Here is a 14,609-nt window from a genome sequence, read left to right on the forward strand (position 1 = left end):
CCAGAGAAACGATCTTTAACGTGCCAAGGGATTGTTATCCTTGACACGGTGCACCATTTAACGTCCCATCCGACGGACTTTAATTGAAAATTCATACATAGATATATTACATTTAAAGTGATCTAAAAAAAAGAAAAAAATAAACAGCGTATAAGTATTAGTTAAATGAACCCAGATTAAACTAGAGGTAGCTGAGGTACTATGAGCAATGAGCTAGATCCCTTAATAGTACCCCCGCCTCCCATATGATTAAAATGGCAAAGTCCATGTTTGCTGTGGCCGGGAAACCCAAGATATACGTCGGATAAAAAAAATATAATTGGAGGTGCACAATGGCAAGATATATGTCGGATAAAAAAAATAAAATAGGAGGTGCACAATGGCAATATGTAATAAAGATTCTGTGAAAGTTGTATTAAATTTCACTCAGTGGTATAAGAGGAGTTGCGGATAAGAGATGGATACCCCAAAGCGTAACAGACAGATGGACGGACGGACAGCTAGACGGAAGTATAGACGGACGGACGTACCGATTACAGTATACCCTCCGACTTTTCAAGCGGGGGTATAATAATGTGAAACTAAACCAGCGCTTTCTGACATTTTGGCGATTTAAAACCTCTTTTGCAAAAACATTAGAGGAATCAGTTTTTAAAATCTACTCACAATATTACAGATGACAATACAAAACTGGTAAATCCGACACGTAACATCGGGACCCTCTTTCAGTTTTGCTCTATATGCAACCATTACCCCGTTTGGCATGACAGGTCTACCCCAACGAATTGAACCGCTAGACGTGGTCTGGTTATATACTTCATTTTGAATCCGATTAACTTCTCCTGGTACTAAAAACATACAATAAATTTCAAATAAAAAAAATCTGGATTTGATATTTTTTAAACCTTTTAGAGTCAGTGTAATCGAGTTAAATAATATATTCAAGGCGTGTTGGCATTTTTTTTTAAATTTACTTTTAAATAATTAGTAAGTATTTTGAATATCAGAGATAGGTCAGATTAGAAAAGAAGAAGAGAACTTAATCTTTATTTCACAATTTATACACATTGTTTCTGAAATATATAGTTGGTAGGTAAATTAAACACCCCTACTAATGTGTTCGGAACCTTTTATTTTTCGGTGTTCTTCAAATTATAAAACCCGATGAGTTCAGAGTAGCTCTGACAGTGGTTCTGACGAGAGTTAGCGGAGTACAGCGAGATAGGGTAAATTATTCACGGAAATGTGGCTAGGAAGTGACTAGCACGTGGAGACATGATAAACAGAAAAGTTATGTTGCGTTTCAGTTTTTACCAACCTATAATATCTGTAGAAATGCACTTCATTCGATCTCTCTTACATTCATTCAAACTTAAATAAGTATTCTCTATATTACAATTTTCTGCAGTCATAAATTAAAATTTCTTTTGGACAAATATTTTTACATGGGAACTGGAACTATATTTTTTGGCGTCAGATTAGCAAATGAGGCGCCAGCATGATTTTAACTGTCCAATCAGCTGAATGAGAAATGTATTATGGGTTACTACGAATACTACAGGAATTTTACGATAAAAAAGGAAAATCTTATGGTAAATGAATAGCATTTGATATAAGAAAATACTTAAATGCCTATATACATTTTTAATACCCCAAATATGTTACTTTTTCAGTGCAAAAAGGTCAAACAATAATTTTTCGCGAATTAATTTGCAAGATTTGTTCAATGATAAATATTATTCAAACTATTTTACATAAAGTAAGATAATATTTATTGCTATGGTTACATCTGATAAAATATGATAAAGGTTAAGTAATTAATCAAAGAGTTAAAATTTAAGTGCAAAAAGGTCAATTTAATTGTTCCGTAGCTCAGTAAGATGCACACTGACCCGCGTTTTTTTTCTGCGATTTATAATCATACTATGAGTACTTATCTAAAATATACTTCTCTAAAAATCGTTTGATTTTGACAAATTTCACGAGTGAATACCTTAACACAATGTATACATTATGACGATGACACAACCGGTAGATATAAAATACGAAAGAAAAAAAAACGTAATGTACATGTAATCCAGCTTTTAGAATTTATAAAAAGAAGAATGACTACGGAATAAAGGCCAATTTCTAAAAACTACTACATTGTTTGCAGGCAAATATGAAATACAAAGAAAAAAATAACATTTTTAGCATTATCCTATTACCTACTCCGCGGAGCAAATAACAGGATAATGCCCTTACCTGTGCTTATCAGAGGCTTTAGCGATATTTTATCCAAAATCCATATTTTCAGTTGTATTGTGCCTAGATTTCCCTCCATGTTTCATAACTTTGGCGGCTTGAAGTTTCTCACGCGTTATACTTCGTTTATTATCCGCTCGCTGATTGAATATCTACCTATACTAGTCAAAATTTCTAAGTCCCCAGGCAAGTTTTTGCTTTACACTGCTCTTATAATGAATTATTTTAACAGTATAATTTAAGAAGTATACAGGATAAAAAAGTAGCAAAACAATTTTTCGCACTTAATTTATTTCATTGAAGCACATAAACGCAATATGCAGAAACGTTAAGGCACCCTAGAATTAAAAATTCACAATGTTAAATACTGCATTATCCTCCATTCAAACGAATTCACAGCAAGACAACCGTTCCTCAGAGAGTTAACACTATTTAAGAAAAGTTCTTTTATTGAATGTGTTTCCGTGTGGAGACTAGGTTGTCCTCTAGTTCCAAAAGATTCTGCTGCTGGAAAAGCTGTCTCACACTGCGGTCTATCTTCTTCAACCATGTAAGTTAGGGTTGAGATCAGGATGACAAGGGGGGTTACCGAAAGTGCCTGTGCCTTGCTGACAAAAGTTACGTAATGTCTCATTACATGTATCCCCCATTCCTCCAGTTTGACATTGAGGTGAGGGCACTTTTTTTCTGGATAAAGTCTAGGATGATTTTGTTGTGTTTGTTGAAAATCTAGCGATTCCCAATGACTAAAAGGAATTCAGGTATGCTTTGTAGGTTTTTCGGACGGTAATAAGAAAGGTTTTAAGTAAAATAAAGTCATACAATGAAAGGAAACAGAACTCTCGTTAACTACGACCAGCTTGGGCCATTTCAACTTCACTTTCACATTGTTGTGTGGACATACACCGCATTTTAATCAAACTTTTTTCTGTTTTTCGTTATCAATTAAAGATGGAGAACACATAGAAATAAAAAAATATGAAGATTACACCCGAAAAACACATGGAACTCGAACCTCATGCTTTTTAACAAAAAAAAAACAAAACAAAACAAAACAAAACAAAACAAAAAAAAACAAAAAAAAAAAAACAAAAAAAAAACAAAAAAAAAACGAATAATTACACATTCGATTACAAATGTTTTGGCCTTAACAGATAAGTATTGCAAATTAAAGGCAAAATTATAAGCAACTAGTAAATTGATATTAAGATTTTGAACTTTTAGAAAAAATGAAAGTGGGGACTTAGAAATTTTGACAAGTATATATAGGTCTTTGTGTATATAAACATAAAGACTCGCCGAAGGTGTTAGTATTTGACTGATTCACCAGACTTACAATATTAGACTACGTAGATAATGGCCCTGAAGTGGTGTTTATCAAACCTTTAAAATAAGAAGTGAGTATATTTCATTGTAAAAGTGTGCACTTTCTCCAGTTAACGGAGTCTAATCCTATGTATTGTTTATCTCAACAATGTCTTCTACCACCCCTCTATTTCCATATGGTTTAATTTGCATCTTCGATTCCAGAGTGATGCACCTTCTACATGTATATTTACACCTACCCTGGGTAATCAGGAAGTTAAAAATATATAATATGTTTTTATACAAAGACTTTCTCTTGTTTTGTTGACTGTCAAAAGGCACAGAACCCATGCATTGACTTATTATTTATAACGAAATACTCTGAAGAACATAGAAAAAGTAATTATTGATATACCAAATTTAATCCTATATATTTAGACATGGCATTTTTTGTTTCAATAGGCATATAAACCTTTCATATCATTATTTTGAAAGTGTACTTACCGCAATCCTCTGTGCTGAATACTTGTGAATATTCTACACCTTTTTGATTAATTATGTCGCTCACAGCAAATATCTAATGAAAATGTACCCATGCAGTGAATGTATAATCAGTGTTAAATATGAATAAAAATTCACGATTACTTAAGAATTTCTGTATAGTAGTTCTATGGACATAATTATCTCCTAAATATTTTATAAACATACTTATTTTAAACCCTTACATGTAGAACAGTTTATGAAGTCCATAGAAACTTACCGTTACAGTAAATCGAGATTTTTCCTGAACCTTCAACGGACACGAAAATTCTCTATTAGAAATGGACCAAAAGTTTGGATTAGGCACTAATATTAATACAGTGGCTGTCCATTTTTGTGTCTGAAATGAATTTTATTTCATAATGTACAAGTGACCACTTTGTTTATCTTACTAAGTAAACTATTAAAATTCGCTTAGAAAAAAAGGTGTTATTTTTTTTTTTTTTTTTACACATTCTTTATATTAGTAATATGAAACCTTTTTACAGGTGAATAATGTAATTCACTCAAGTAAAACAAGAAATATGTCCAGAACACTTCCATGAAATCATATTATGTGGTTCTAAATTGGAAGATAATATAATAAAAAAAGAAATAACTGTCGATTGGTATGATTCAACTGAAACTTACACCCAAAGTAGTTTGAAATTCATATCCTGTAATCGGGCCATTTCTATCCTCTACATTTGCTTCTTCCCAAGCAATTTCAACACTGTCACAACGCAAAATCTTTATCTTCAGATTCTGCGGTCTACCAAGTCCTAAAAATAAACGTTATTTAGAATCTGTAGATGTAGTACAAGATAATAAAGGCCAAAAAATGTTTATGCCTTGATTTTGTTTATGTACACATGTATAAGTTTTGTACGTTTAACGTTATTTCAAAAATGTTGTGATTTCGTGTTAGATTCTTTTTGCAATTCAGCTATGTAAACAGATAAATGAATAGCAAATAACGAGAACATCTTATAAATATTTAAATTGTGTGTTTTAAGACACCATGCCTTGCTTACTTCCACTTGGACGTGTTGTGAAGGAAAATGGTCGGCTGATGCTTGCTGCTCCCGCAGAAGTGCTTGGTGTGACTGTTACAGTGTAGTTGTAGAAGTTGTGAAGTTGGTAATTTCTCCGATATTGTGGATCTAGATGTATTAAACATTTAGATTAAGTTGACAACATTCATTTAAGAAAAGTCTCGTCATAAATGAGTTTAACATACATTTATTTTAAAAATCAGGTCATTAATGGACAAAGTACAGAAAACATTACTTACAATACAAATACCTCAACAGGTAAAAAAAAGACCCCTTAAAATTCCTCTTGGATCGTGTCCTTAGAAGGATTCCGTATTCAAATTAATTACAAAAGCTCATACATAACAATTGGTATGATACAATCAATTAATGAATATTACCTTTCAGGTTTGACTGAGTGACGAGTATTTGAGATCTGATTGCATCTCTAAGGACTAACGTATATTCCAGATCCTCTCCAGGGAAGGAAGGTGGACTCCAGGTGACATTTAACACCCTGTTACCAGGAGAATAAGTAGCAGCAATGGAGCCATCTTCTATTGCATTCGGTACTATAAGATATATGCATTTTTACAAATTATATAATTATCCATTTCTATCTGTTTTCTCTGTAATAAATCTTGGAAAGTTAGGTGAGTTGATTCGCCCATAATGCAAATTATCCCATTTTTCCAAATAACATACCCAACAAACTATATAGTGATTCCTTAAATAATTTGATTAATTTGTATATAGGAAATGGAAGAAAAAAGATCTATTTTTTGCATTTACAACAATACCTATAATTCACCCAAAACCTAAATAAATTTAAATGCAAGCTTCTACATGATCCAAGCAGTGTTTGTAGGTGGTTCCAATCTGATCCATTGGATTGTGACTGTTTGTTATTTTGTTTTACCCCCCTTTTGTTTAATTTATGTTGTTTATAAGGAGGTCAACTTGAAATACATGAATTCTGTATCTTGTGAAAGATTACAGGGTTTGAATTTGTATACTTGTCTTGTTGACTCCGCTTTTTTCCTATGTACATCATGTTACAATGTCATTATGGTGCTGGGTGTCAGATTTTGCAATATTTTGTCGACGATGTGTAATACCATGTTTGAGTCCCCTATTTCTGACCCCCATTTTGTAGACTGCATTTTACTTCTTTCGTTATTTACTTTAATAAATGACATATTTCACTTCTACATGATGTTATTAGTTTTTACCTGCTTTTTACAAAAACATACTCAGCCATTTTGGCAGAACAAAGGAACATAAAGTGTTTGAATTCAAAGATAATTTCAACATAATCCTGACCGTTTGCTTGATTTTTTGTTAAGTTTCTGTTCTTCCTTGTTTTCAACATTTTGCACTTATTACGAAACAGTCAAATATTGAATACTGTTCCATGTAACATATTTTCGTTATCAATTTTTGTTGTATTTATATGTTTTTTTTTTTATTTTTATAATGGAACAAGAAATTTTGTTTGTTAAAGAAGTGATGTTCCTTTTATTCTGTAATGTTTGTATTGCATTTCCCCAGACCCTCTTTATTTTCAGTAAAAAGTAGCTGAATCATCTATTCTTTAAAATTGAAGTACTTTTGAATCATTATAACTGAGAAACAAAGCTTAGATATTTATCAACTTACCAATACTTAGGGTTTTTAACGATATTTCAACTTTTTTTCCAGGTCCAACTGTGGTATATCCTATCACTTGGATTGTGTACGTGGTTCCAAGTCTGAGATTATTTATATCTAAAGACATTTCCCTTTGGTTTTCCTCGAGACTCGTGTCATTCTGTATATGGCAGGAGTCATTGTGAGGGCCCAGTAGTGTCTGAAATAAATAAGCTATAACATTTAACCAATATGTGAGGAGTTAGTATATGATGATTTGGAGCGTAACTGTTCTTTTTTGTGTATAATCAGATTTAGGAATTTATCCTCAGAATAATTATATAAAGTGTAAAAGATAGCTTACACTAATATCACAACCCACTTAAATTTTTATGCATATTTCGAGTGCATGCTGGTCTCAACGCATTGTATGAGTAAGATTGATTGATTTTTGCTGTTTTACGTCGACTCGGCAATATTTCAGCCATATTTCGGCGGTGTAAGAGTACGAAAACTTGATACTAAAGCTGAAGTACTAATGTTCATGCTTTTATACAATTTTGCAGCATATATCATATTAATTTGTTTTTGTGTGTGTGTGTTTTCACCTCTAATTTACATGTAATCATCGAATTGTTGTTTTCTTTTCATGACATTGAAATGCTAGAAAATACTAGAAATACTATGATACTACACCATCTGAGAATACTGGAAAACTACTTTGGAAAATATATGCAGATTAACAGACATTAATCGATAAATTGTCAGAAAATATTAGATAAAATCCAGGCATAAATTCACGTAGAGACTATGTGAAAAGAATGAAAAGGGGCGTTTGCGTATTTTAGTACTTTGAAAAAGTATCGATCCTGAACATCATTCAACATCTCAATATATTTTAATATCCAGAGAAACATATTGACATCATCAATGGGAATAGGTTTTAATTTAGGAGAAAAAAAATGTTTAAATTTAAAGATTTTAATTATTTTTTCATATTATTTAAATATTGTTAAAATCTGACACCATAGAAATTACCATCTGACATATTGCTAACGGTAATTTTTTTAAGAATAAAAGATAGTATTTTGTTTCTAAAATTCAGGAAAAGGTATCGACGCCTAAATAACTGTGTAAACATAGTTGTACAAAGGAATGAACAAAGTCCTGCAATTAAAAATTCACACGTAAATACTTAACATTCAAAGTGATCTAAAAAAACAAAAAACAAAAACTTTTAATTTATATTTTTAAAAAAATCAACAGAATGAGTAAAACGAATCCAGATTAAATCATGTCAAACTGAACCAACGCTTCCTGATATTTTGGCGATTTAAAACCTCTATTCCAAAAACATTAAAGGAATCAGTAGATGGCTGACTACTTCCATAAGATTGTGAAATTTACTCACATTATTACAGACGGCAATACAAAACTGGTAAATCCGACACGTAACATCGGGACCCTCTTTCAGTATAGCTCTATATGCGACCATAACCCCGTTTGGCATGACAGGTCTACCCCAGCGAATTGAACCACTAGTTGTGGTCAGATTAGATACTTCATTTCCATTCCGATTAATTTCTCCTGGTACTAAAAAAATACAATAAATTTCCAATAAAAAACCTGGATTAAATATTTTGTAATACTCCCAGAGTCACGACAATTGAGATAATAATAAATTTAAGGCATGTAAGTATTTTTATTTTTCTTAGTATTTTGAATATGAGAGATAGGTCAATTTAGAAAAGAACATAAGTTTTCTTTCACAATTTATGCACACTGTCTCTGAAATATATAGCTGTAAGATAAATGAAGGCATGACGATAATTGAAGATTCCTTCTTTTCTGAGCTGCAATTGCAGTACAATGAGATGGTATTCAATCAGGATTTTTTTTTTATGTTTGATACATCAGCTTTCATAATATGAAGCATATAGTTGCTCACATATGACCATATCACTAATAACTGATATGAAATTTAAGAAAATTTCATTTACCGTCCGGAAACGTTTCGATTCCAGCAATATCGGTACTTGTAGAACTTTTATAACGATCATTTACGGTAAAAACAGATATTGTATACACGGCACCTTCAACAGAAAACACAGGAAAGAATTAAAGTATACATTTAAAATTGGTAAAAATAATTATATAATACTGTAAATGATGAACTATATTTTTTAAAAATATCAGTGTCTGTTGGATAAAAGATAAACAACTTTCCCAATCGATGGAAGAGATTAAAGGTTACTGGAAAAAAATTTAAAGGTCATTGGTGTTCTATAAATTTTACATGTTTTATAACTGATACGTGCTTCAAGAAGTGCCCTTTATTGTTGTAACAAATGAATTAATTTGCTTATTTTTGAAATTGCCTTTCTTTAATTTACTTTAAAAAACCGGCATATTAAATGAGTTGGAACAACTTAGATGACGCCCTTTTAAATTAAAATGTCAGAAGTTGCATCATAAATACTTTCACCATGTCCAATTAACCATACTACAATTATTCCAAATATTGGCATTTTTGTCCGCTGCTCCGTCCAGTTAGTTTATTCGTCTATCACAAAACATTTAACCTTGGTCATAACATTTGAATGAAAAGAGATCGGACTTTCATATTTTTACATGTGTATAACCTTTCACATGACCTTTGCAAATAAACTATGGTTTTTGACCCCGTGATATTGACAATGAAGTTTGGCCTACTTTCAAAAACTTTAACCTTGATAATAACTTTTGAATGAGAAGAGATACGGCTTTCATATTTCACAAGTGCATTACCTGTGACGATACCATTCTTAATACACTATTATTTTGACCCGAGACTTTGTCCTTAATGTTTGCCCTACTCTTTAAAAATGTTATCTTTCCTTAAAACTTTTAATTGAGAAGAGGTAGGGCTTTCATATTTGCCATGTGCATTACCTGTAAAAAGATGTTTTCAAGCATGCTATAATTCTTGACCTTGTCCTTCCGGTTTGACTTAATTTTCAAAAATTTTACTTTGGTGATGATTTTGCAATAAATAAAAGGGCGTACATATTTGAAACAATATAACATGAAGGATAACAATTCTTTATATTTTCTTGTTAACACACAGTTCTTTAATAAAACTTGTCATTAAATATCAATCCATACCTGTTTCTAATGCTATTCAGAAAATACTATTCTTTGCCAGTAACTTACATGCTCTTGTGTATCGAATCAACTATGAGATATAAACCCTGTATGCAGGTGATAAAGACATATTGCTACATATACTTATCATGAAGATGTGAAATATATGTAAAAGACTCATTCTTTTATTGTACATCATAACTTTTTTTTTGGGGGGGGGGACCTATTGTCCACAAATTTTTTTTTTACATGTGTATAACCTTTCACATGACCTTTGCAAATAAACTATGGTTTTTGACCCCGTGATATTGACAATGAAGTTTGGCCTACTTTTCAAAAACTTTAACCTTGATCATAACTTTTGAATGAGAAGAGATACGGCTTTCATATTTCACAAGTGCATTACCTGTGACGATACCATTCTCAATACACTATTATTTTGACCCGAGACTTTGTCCTTAAAGTTTGCCCTACTCCTTAAAAATGTTATCTTTCCTTAAAACTTTTAATTGAGAAGAGGTAGGGCTTTCATATTTGCCATGTGCATTACCTGTAAAAAGATGTTTTCAAGCATGCTATAATTCTTGACCTTGTCCTTCCGGTTTGACTTAATTTTCAAAAATTTTACTTTGGTGATGATTTTGCAATAAATAAAAGGGCGTACATATTTGAAACAATATACCATGAAGGATAACAATTCTTTATATTTTCTTGTTAACACACAGTTCTTTAATAAAACTTGTCATTAAATATCAATCCATATCTGTTTCTAATGCTATTCAGAAAATACTATTCTTTGCCAATAACTTACATGCTCTTGTGTATCGAATCAACTATGAGATATAAACCCTGTATGCAGGTGATAAAGACATATTGCTACATATACTTATCATGAAGATGTGAAATATTTGTAAAAGACTCATTGTTTTATTGTACATCATAATTTTTTTTTTTTTTGGGGGGGGGGGGGGGGGGGGGGGGGGGCTATTGTCCACAAATGTTGTTACTGAAGAAATCCATCATCCATTTAATGTCAACTTTACAGTATTTTTGGTATAAAAATGGTGATTTTCTTGATCACGGATCATAGGTTACGAAAGTTTTCGATTTCCACTTTTATTGAATGAAACATATGCAGATAACGAACATATGGAGATAACGAAGAAGCATTTGTCTATTATATCAAAAAGCCTGGTCACCGTAAGGTATAAATTACAGAAAAGTCGCATGTTTTAATTATAACTATAGAAAGAAATTATAAAATACCTGTAAATATAAATAATTTTACATCTTCTAAAACCTCTTGAGATTTTGAGAATTCACATCTGACTTACACCATTTTTAGAGTTTCCTTTATCACAGAAATCCTATTTCCCCATTACAGCAATTAATAGCCATTCCCTGTAACCACTTAAACTTCGTTCCGACGCATGGTCACCGATTTTGATGAAACTTCACCCACGCTTAGTACTTGACACCAGAAACAAATATCAAACAAAATTTCGTGGCTATGTGTCTCGGTTGCTATGGCAACAGCCGGAAAAATTTGAAAAATCGAGATTTTCAGCCACTTTAAATCTTGACTGTGGCTTAATAAAAACTAGAAAAAGCAAACAAACCACTCTCACAAAAACATGACACTTTGATGTCACTTATACTGTAAAGATACTGTTTAGATTATATCTCTAAGTAAGTGGTACCCAAGGGTACTTTTGGAATACATTTGAAATGCTGAAATATGCTGAAAAACACTCCGTATTCACTAATGGTAGGTGTTACATGCTCAAACTCAATCAAAGACTTGAGAAAAACAATGAAAATGTTTGACTTTAAGTATATAAGTATAAGCAATTTTATTCTATAAATAACTTTTATGGTTGCCATGGTAACACAGTGTAACCATACAAAACCAGTAACTAAGATTGTGTTAATTCTACTGTCTTGAGGAAAAACATGAAAATTCAAGACTGGTAAATATGCATCCTTAGGACCTTGCAACACCAAAACCATAAGAAAAATTCGGTATAATTGCTACTTTGCAATGTTACCATGGAAACAAAGTACCAGTACTTAAAAGTGAATTATTTTTCGTTGCATTAAGAATTACATTGCCATTTAATCACGAAACAAATTAAAAGACTCAGCTTGAATAGTACTTATCTGTTAGAACTGAAGTTGAATATCATATATTGATAAAATTTGATGAATAAAACAACACTGTTGCTATGGTTACCAAGAAGGGAAAATGTTCGATTTTGTGAATTTTATATCAATATTAAACCCTGTGTGCCAACTTCTTGCATCCACTTAGAGATTGGATGATAGTCAAAATTAAAAGTCAAGTTAGCTGTTAATAAATATCAATCGTAAAAATTTTGGGAATCTACATTTAAGGGTACGTATCCAAGGAAAGGAAATATTTTTCAGGTTTTTAAACGTATATTTTCTGCTTATTTCCATAGCAACGCTCTATTTAAAGAATCTAATCTGAATTTTTTAAAGTGGGAAAACTTGGAGAACACCGACATCTTATAAAATTGATCATTAGTTATGAGGAAATGTGCTTTTTTTAAAGGATAGGATCAGATTTAATTATACAGTGTGTTACTTTGAAGGCTCTCTGTGGTATAAAAACCTTGGCAACCATTGCCAACCAAAATGAAATATCATATTTTGTTCTTGGTATGTTTCAAGGCTGTATTTTCTATTATTTGGTAACATTTCATCCTATAATTGCTTTTTATTTTTACGTGTATGACTTTATAAAATTCAATGAATATTTTTTTTACTTTTGAAGACTTTGTTACCATAGTAACGTATGTAATAGTTGATTTACCAAACATGTTAATCATGCATTTGAGACATCTGACCTTCAACTTTTGGAAACAGTCATTGCCAATTGTTTGCTTTGCCGCAATGTTAACTATGGGGCTCTAAACATGCTAAAAAATGCCATTTTTCGAACTTTAAGACATGTTGCCATGGTAACTATAAAACATACCAACCAATTTTTGCCTGATTTCAGTTTAGGGTATCAATGACTTTTATCATAGAGAGTTTGGAGAAATTCTGAGACTATGCGTGCCACAGCTCCTATATAAAATTTCAAATCATTACAGAGAATGGCTCTTAATACACTAGTATTTGTATGTGTGGAAGAACAAATTTACTTATAATTTATCTCTTATGTATGTATTTGTTTTGGTATAATTTCACTTTTCATTTTATCTAAAGTATTCTTAAATATTTTTTCTTCTATTTCATCAGTTTAATTGATAGTGTCCAATATATATTTTTAATTTACCTTGAGTATAAGTAACCGTTCAAACTAAACCGTATATTGGATACATCTATTAGTATGTAACTTTCATATTTAATAATTTATTACTTTACTATTAGGGATTTAAGTATGACATTATATTTCAATTGCAAAGTTTCATCATACGCTATTGTATAACTATTTTGGTCCCCCGCTTTCGTTCTAATTTTTTACCCTTAGACCTTGGATTTTGACCTACTTTCAATATATTGAAACATTAATTTGAATGGGCTTTAACTAACTCCTGATTGAGAATTCTTATATTTGTAAGTTCAAAGTTCAATTTGCTACAGAACATTTTTTCTTATTTATATACAGTATGTATGATGCATTTCGGTAACTTTTAGTCAATGTTTAAAAACTCTTGATTTCTTATTTTGTTCTTAGACATTTCTAAACTGATGCTCATTGAGTAATTCTATGGTTTCTCACCTGGAAAAATATGTCTCCATGAATCCAGGATATATATGCCTGAGTATTTCTTTGGTAGAGACTCTCTGATCACGCCGTGACGATCTGCCACGTCACTATACACTTTGTAAGTCAGTTGGAAGATATACTGGATGATATATCCGTTAGGCATATCAGTGTCAGTAATATTTACTGTTATATTACGTTGTCCAGCAGTGGCCCCGACATATATAGGTGGATCTGGGACTAAAGAAAGATTATAAACATATTTATTTTAATGCAATAAGTATATATGAAATCGTTGTTTTCTGAAAGCAGACAAGTATAAATCTATTTTATATTCATTTTAACTGTTCAGGGGAAAAGTGAAATACCCGAAGGCTCTGTGCGAAATTGTTTGGTTAATTCAGAGCTGTTTCTAAAAAAATCTATATGGTTCATCTGTTTCTTGAACAATTGTGAAAGAGTAAAAATTGTTCCATGCTTCAGATCAGTGAATGTTATGTTTGTATCACTTGTGGAGGTAACATTGTTAACTCCAGGCTCCCGTAAAATATATGTAAAACGCTCTGAAATACAAATTTATTGGTTCCCATCTAATCGTTACATTAGGTGCATTATAAGGCGGATGGACAATAATGGTTGGTTGCCTGGGAACTGTTAGAAAAATAAATATGAATATAATTTCATACATTTTAAATGCTGAAAATAAGTTTGTAAAAGTGAAAATTTAAATGTAAAATCGTTTTATTTTTTTTCAGTTATGGAGGGTAACTTTACCTATTTTTAACATATTGTAAAATTGAGACTACAGAATCCTTTCTCGTGTCTCTCCCTGTGACGTGGGATGTGATTGAATAGAATGCACCTCCCCGTCTGTCAGGTTAAAAAATCAAGTGAGGACTAGTACCGTTACTGATCATTGTACCGTTAAATGTTATGGTAAAATACACTTCAACACCTTTGTAGTATGTTGTATTCCATGCTACCACCATGGAAGTTTCTGTCACATTTTGAACATTCAT

The 14,609-nt window shown here is 31.6% G+C and overlaps 1 protein-coding gene across 1 annotated transcript; it reads right to left on the minus strand.

The window, feature by feature from the left end:
• Nucleotides 1-666: 666 nt before the first annotated feature.
• Nucleotides 667-14,609, minus strand: LOC134279468 (phosphatidylinositol phosphatase PTPRQ-like; the record flags this gene model as incomplete). The annotated part of the gene is made up of 11 exons (XM_062761880.1): nucleotides 14,495-14,609; nucleotides 13,606-13,830; nucleotides 8,732-8,824; nucleotides 8,143-8,324; nucleotides 6,762-6,951; nucleotides 5,504-5,674; nucleotides 5,103-5,231; nucleotides 4,720-4,850; nucleotides 4,310-4,429; nucleotides 4,054-4,126; nucleotides 667-848 (listed from the first exon to the last, which is right to left on the minus strand). Coding segments are annotated over exons 1-11 (1,611 nt in total), but the record flags the coding sequence as incomplete, so codon positions are not given.

Source organism: Saccostrea cucullata, unplaced genomic scaffold (assembly GCF_032062105.1).
Source record: "Saccostrea cucullata isolate Sc308-1 unplaced genomic scaffold, CSIRO_AGI_Scuc_v1 ctg12038, whole genome shotgun sequence".
In the NCBI taxonomy this organism is placed as follows: domain Eukaryota; kingdom Metazoa; phylum Mollusca; class Bivalvia; order Ostreida; family Ostreidae; genus Saccostrea; species Saccostrea cuccullata.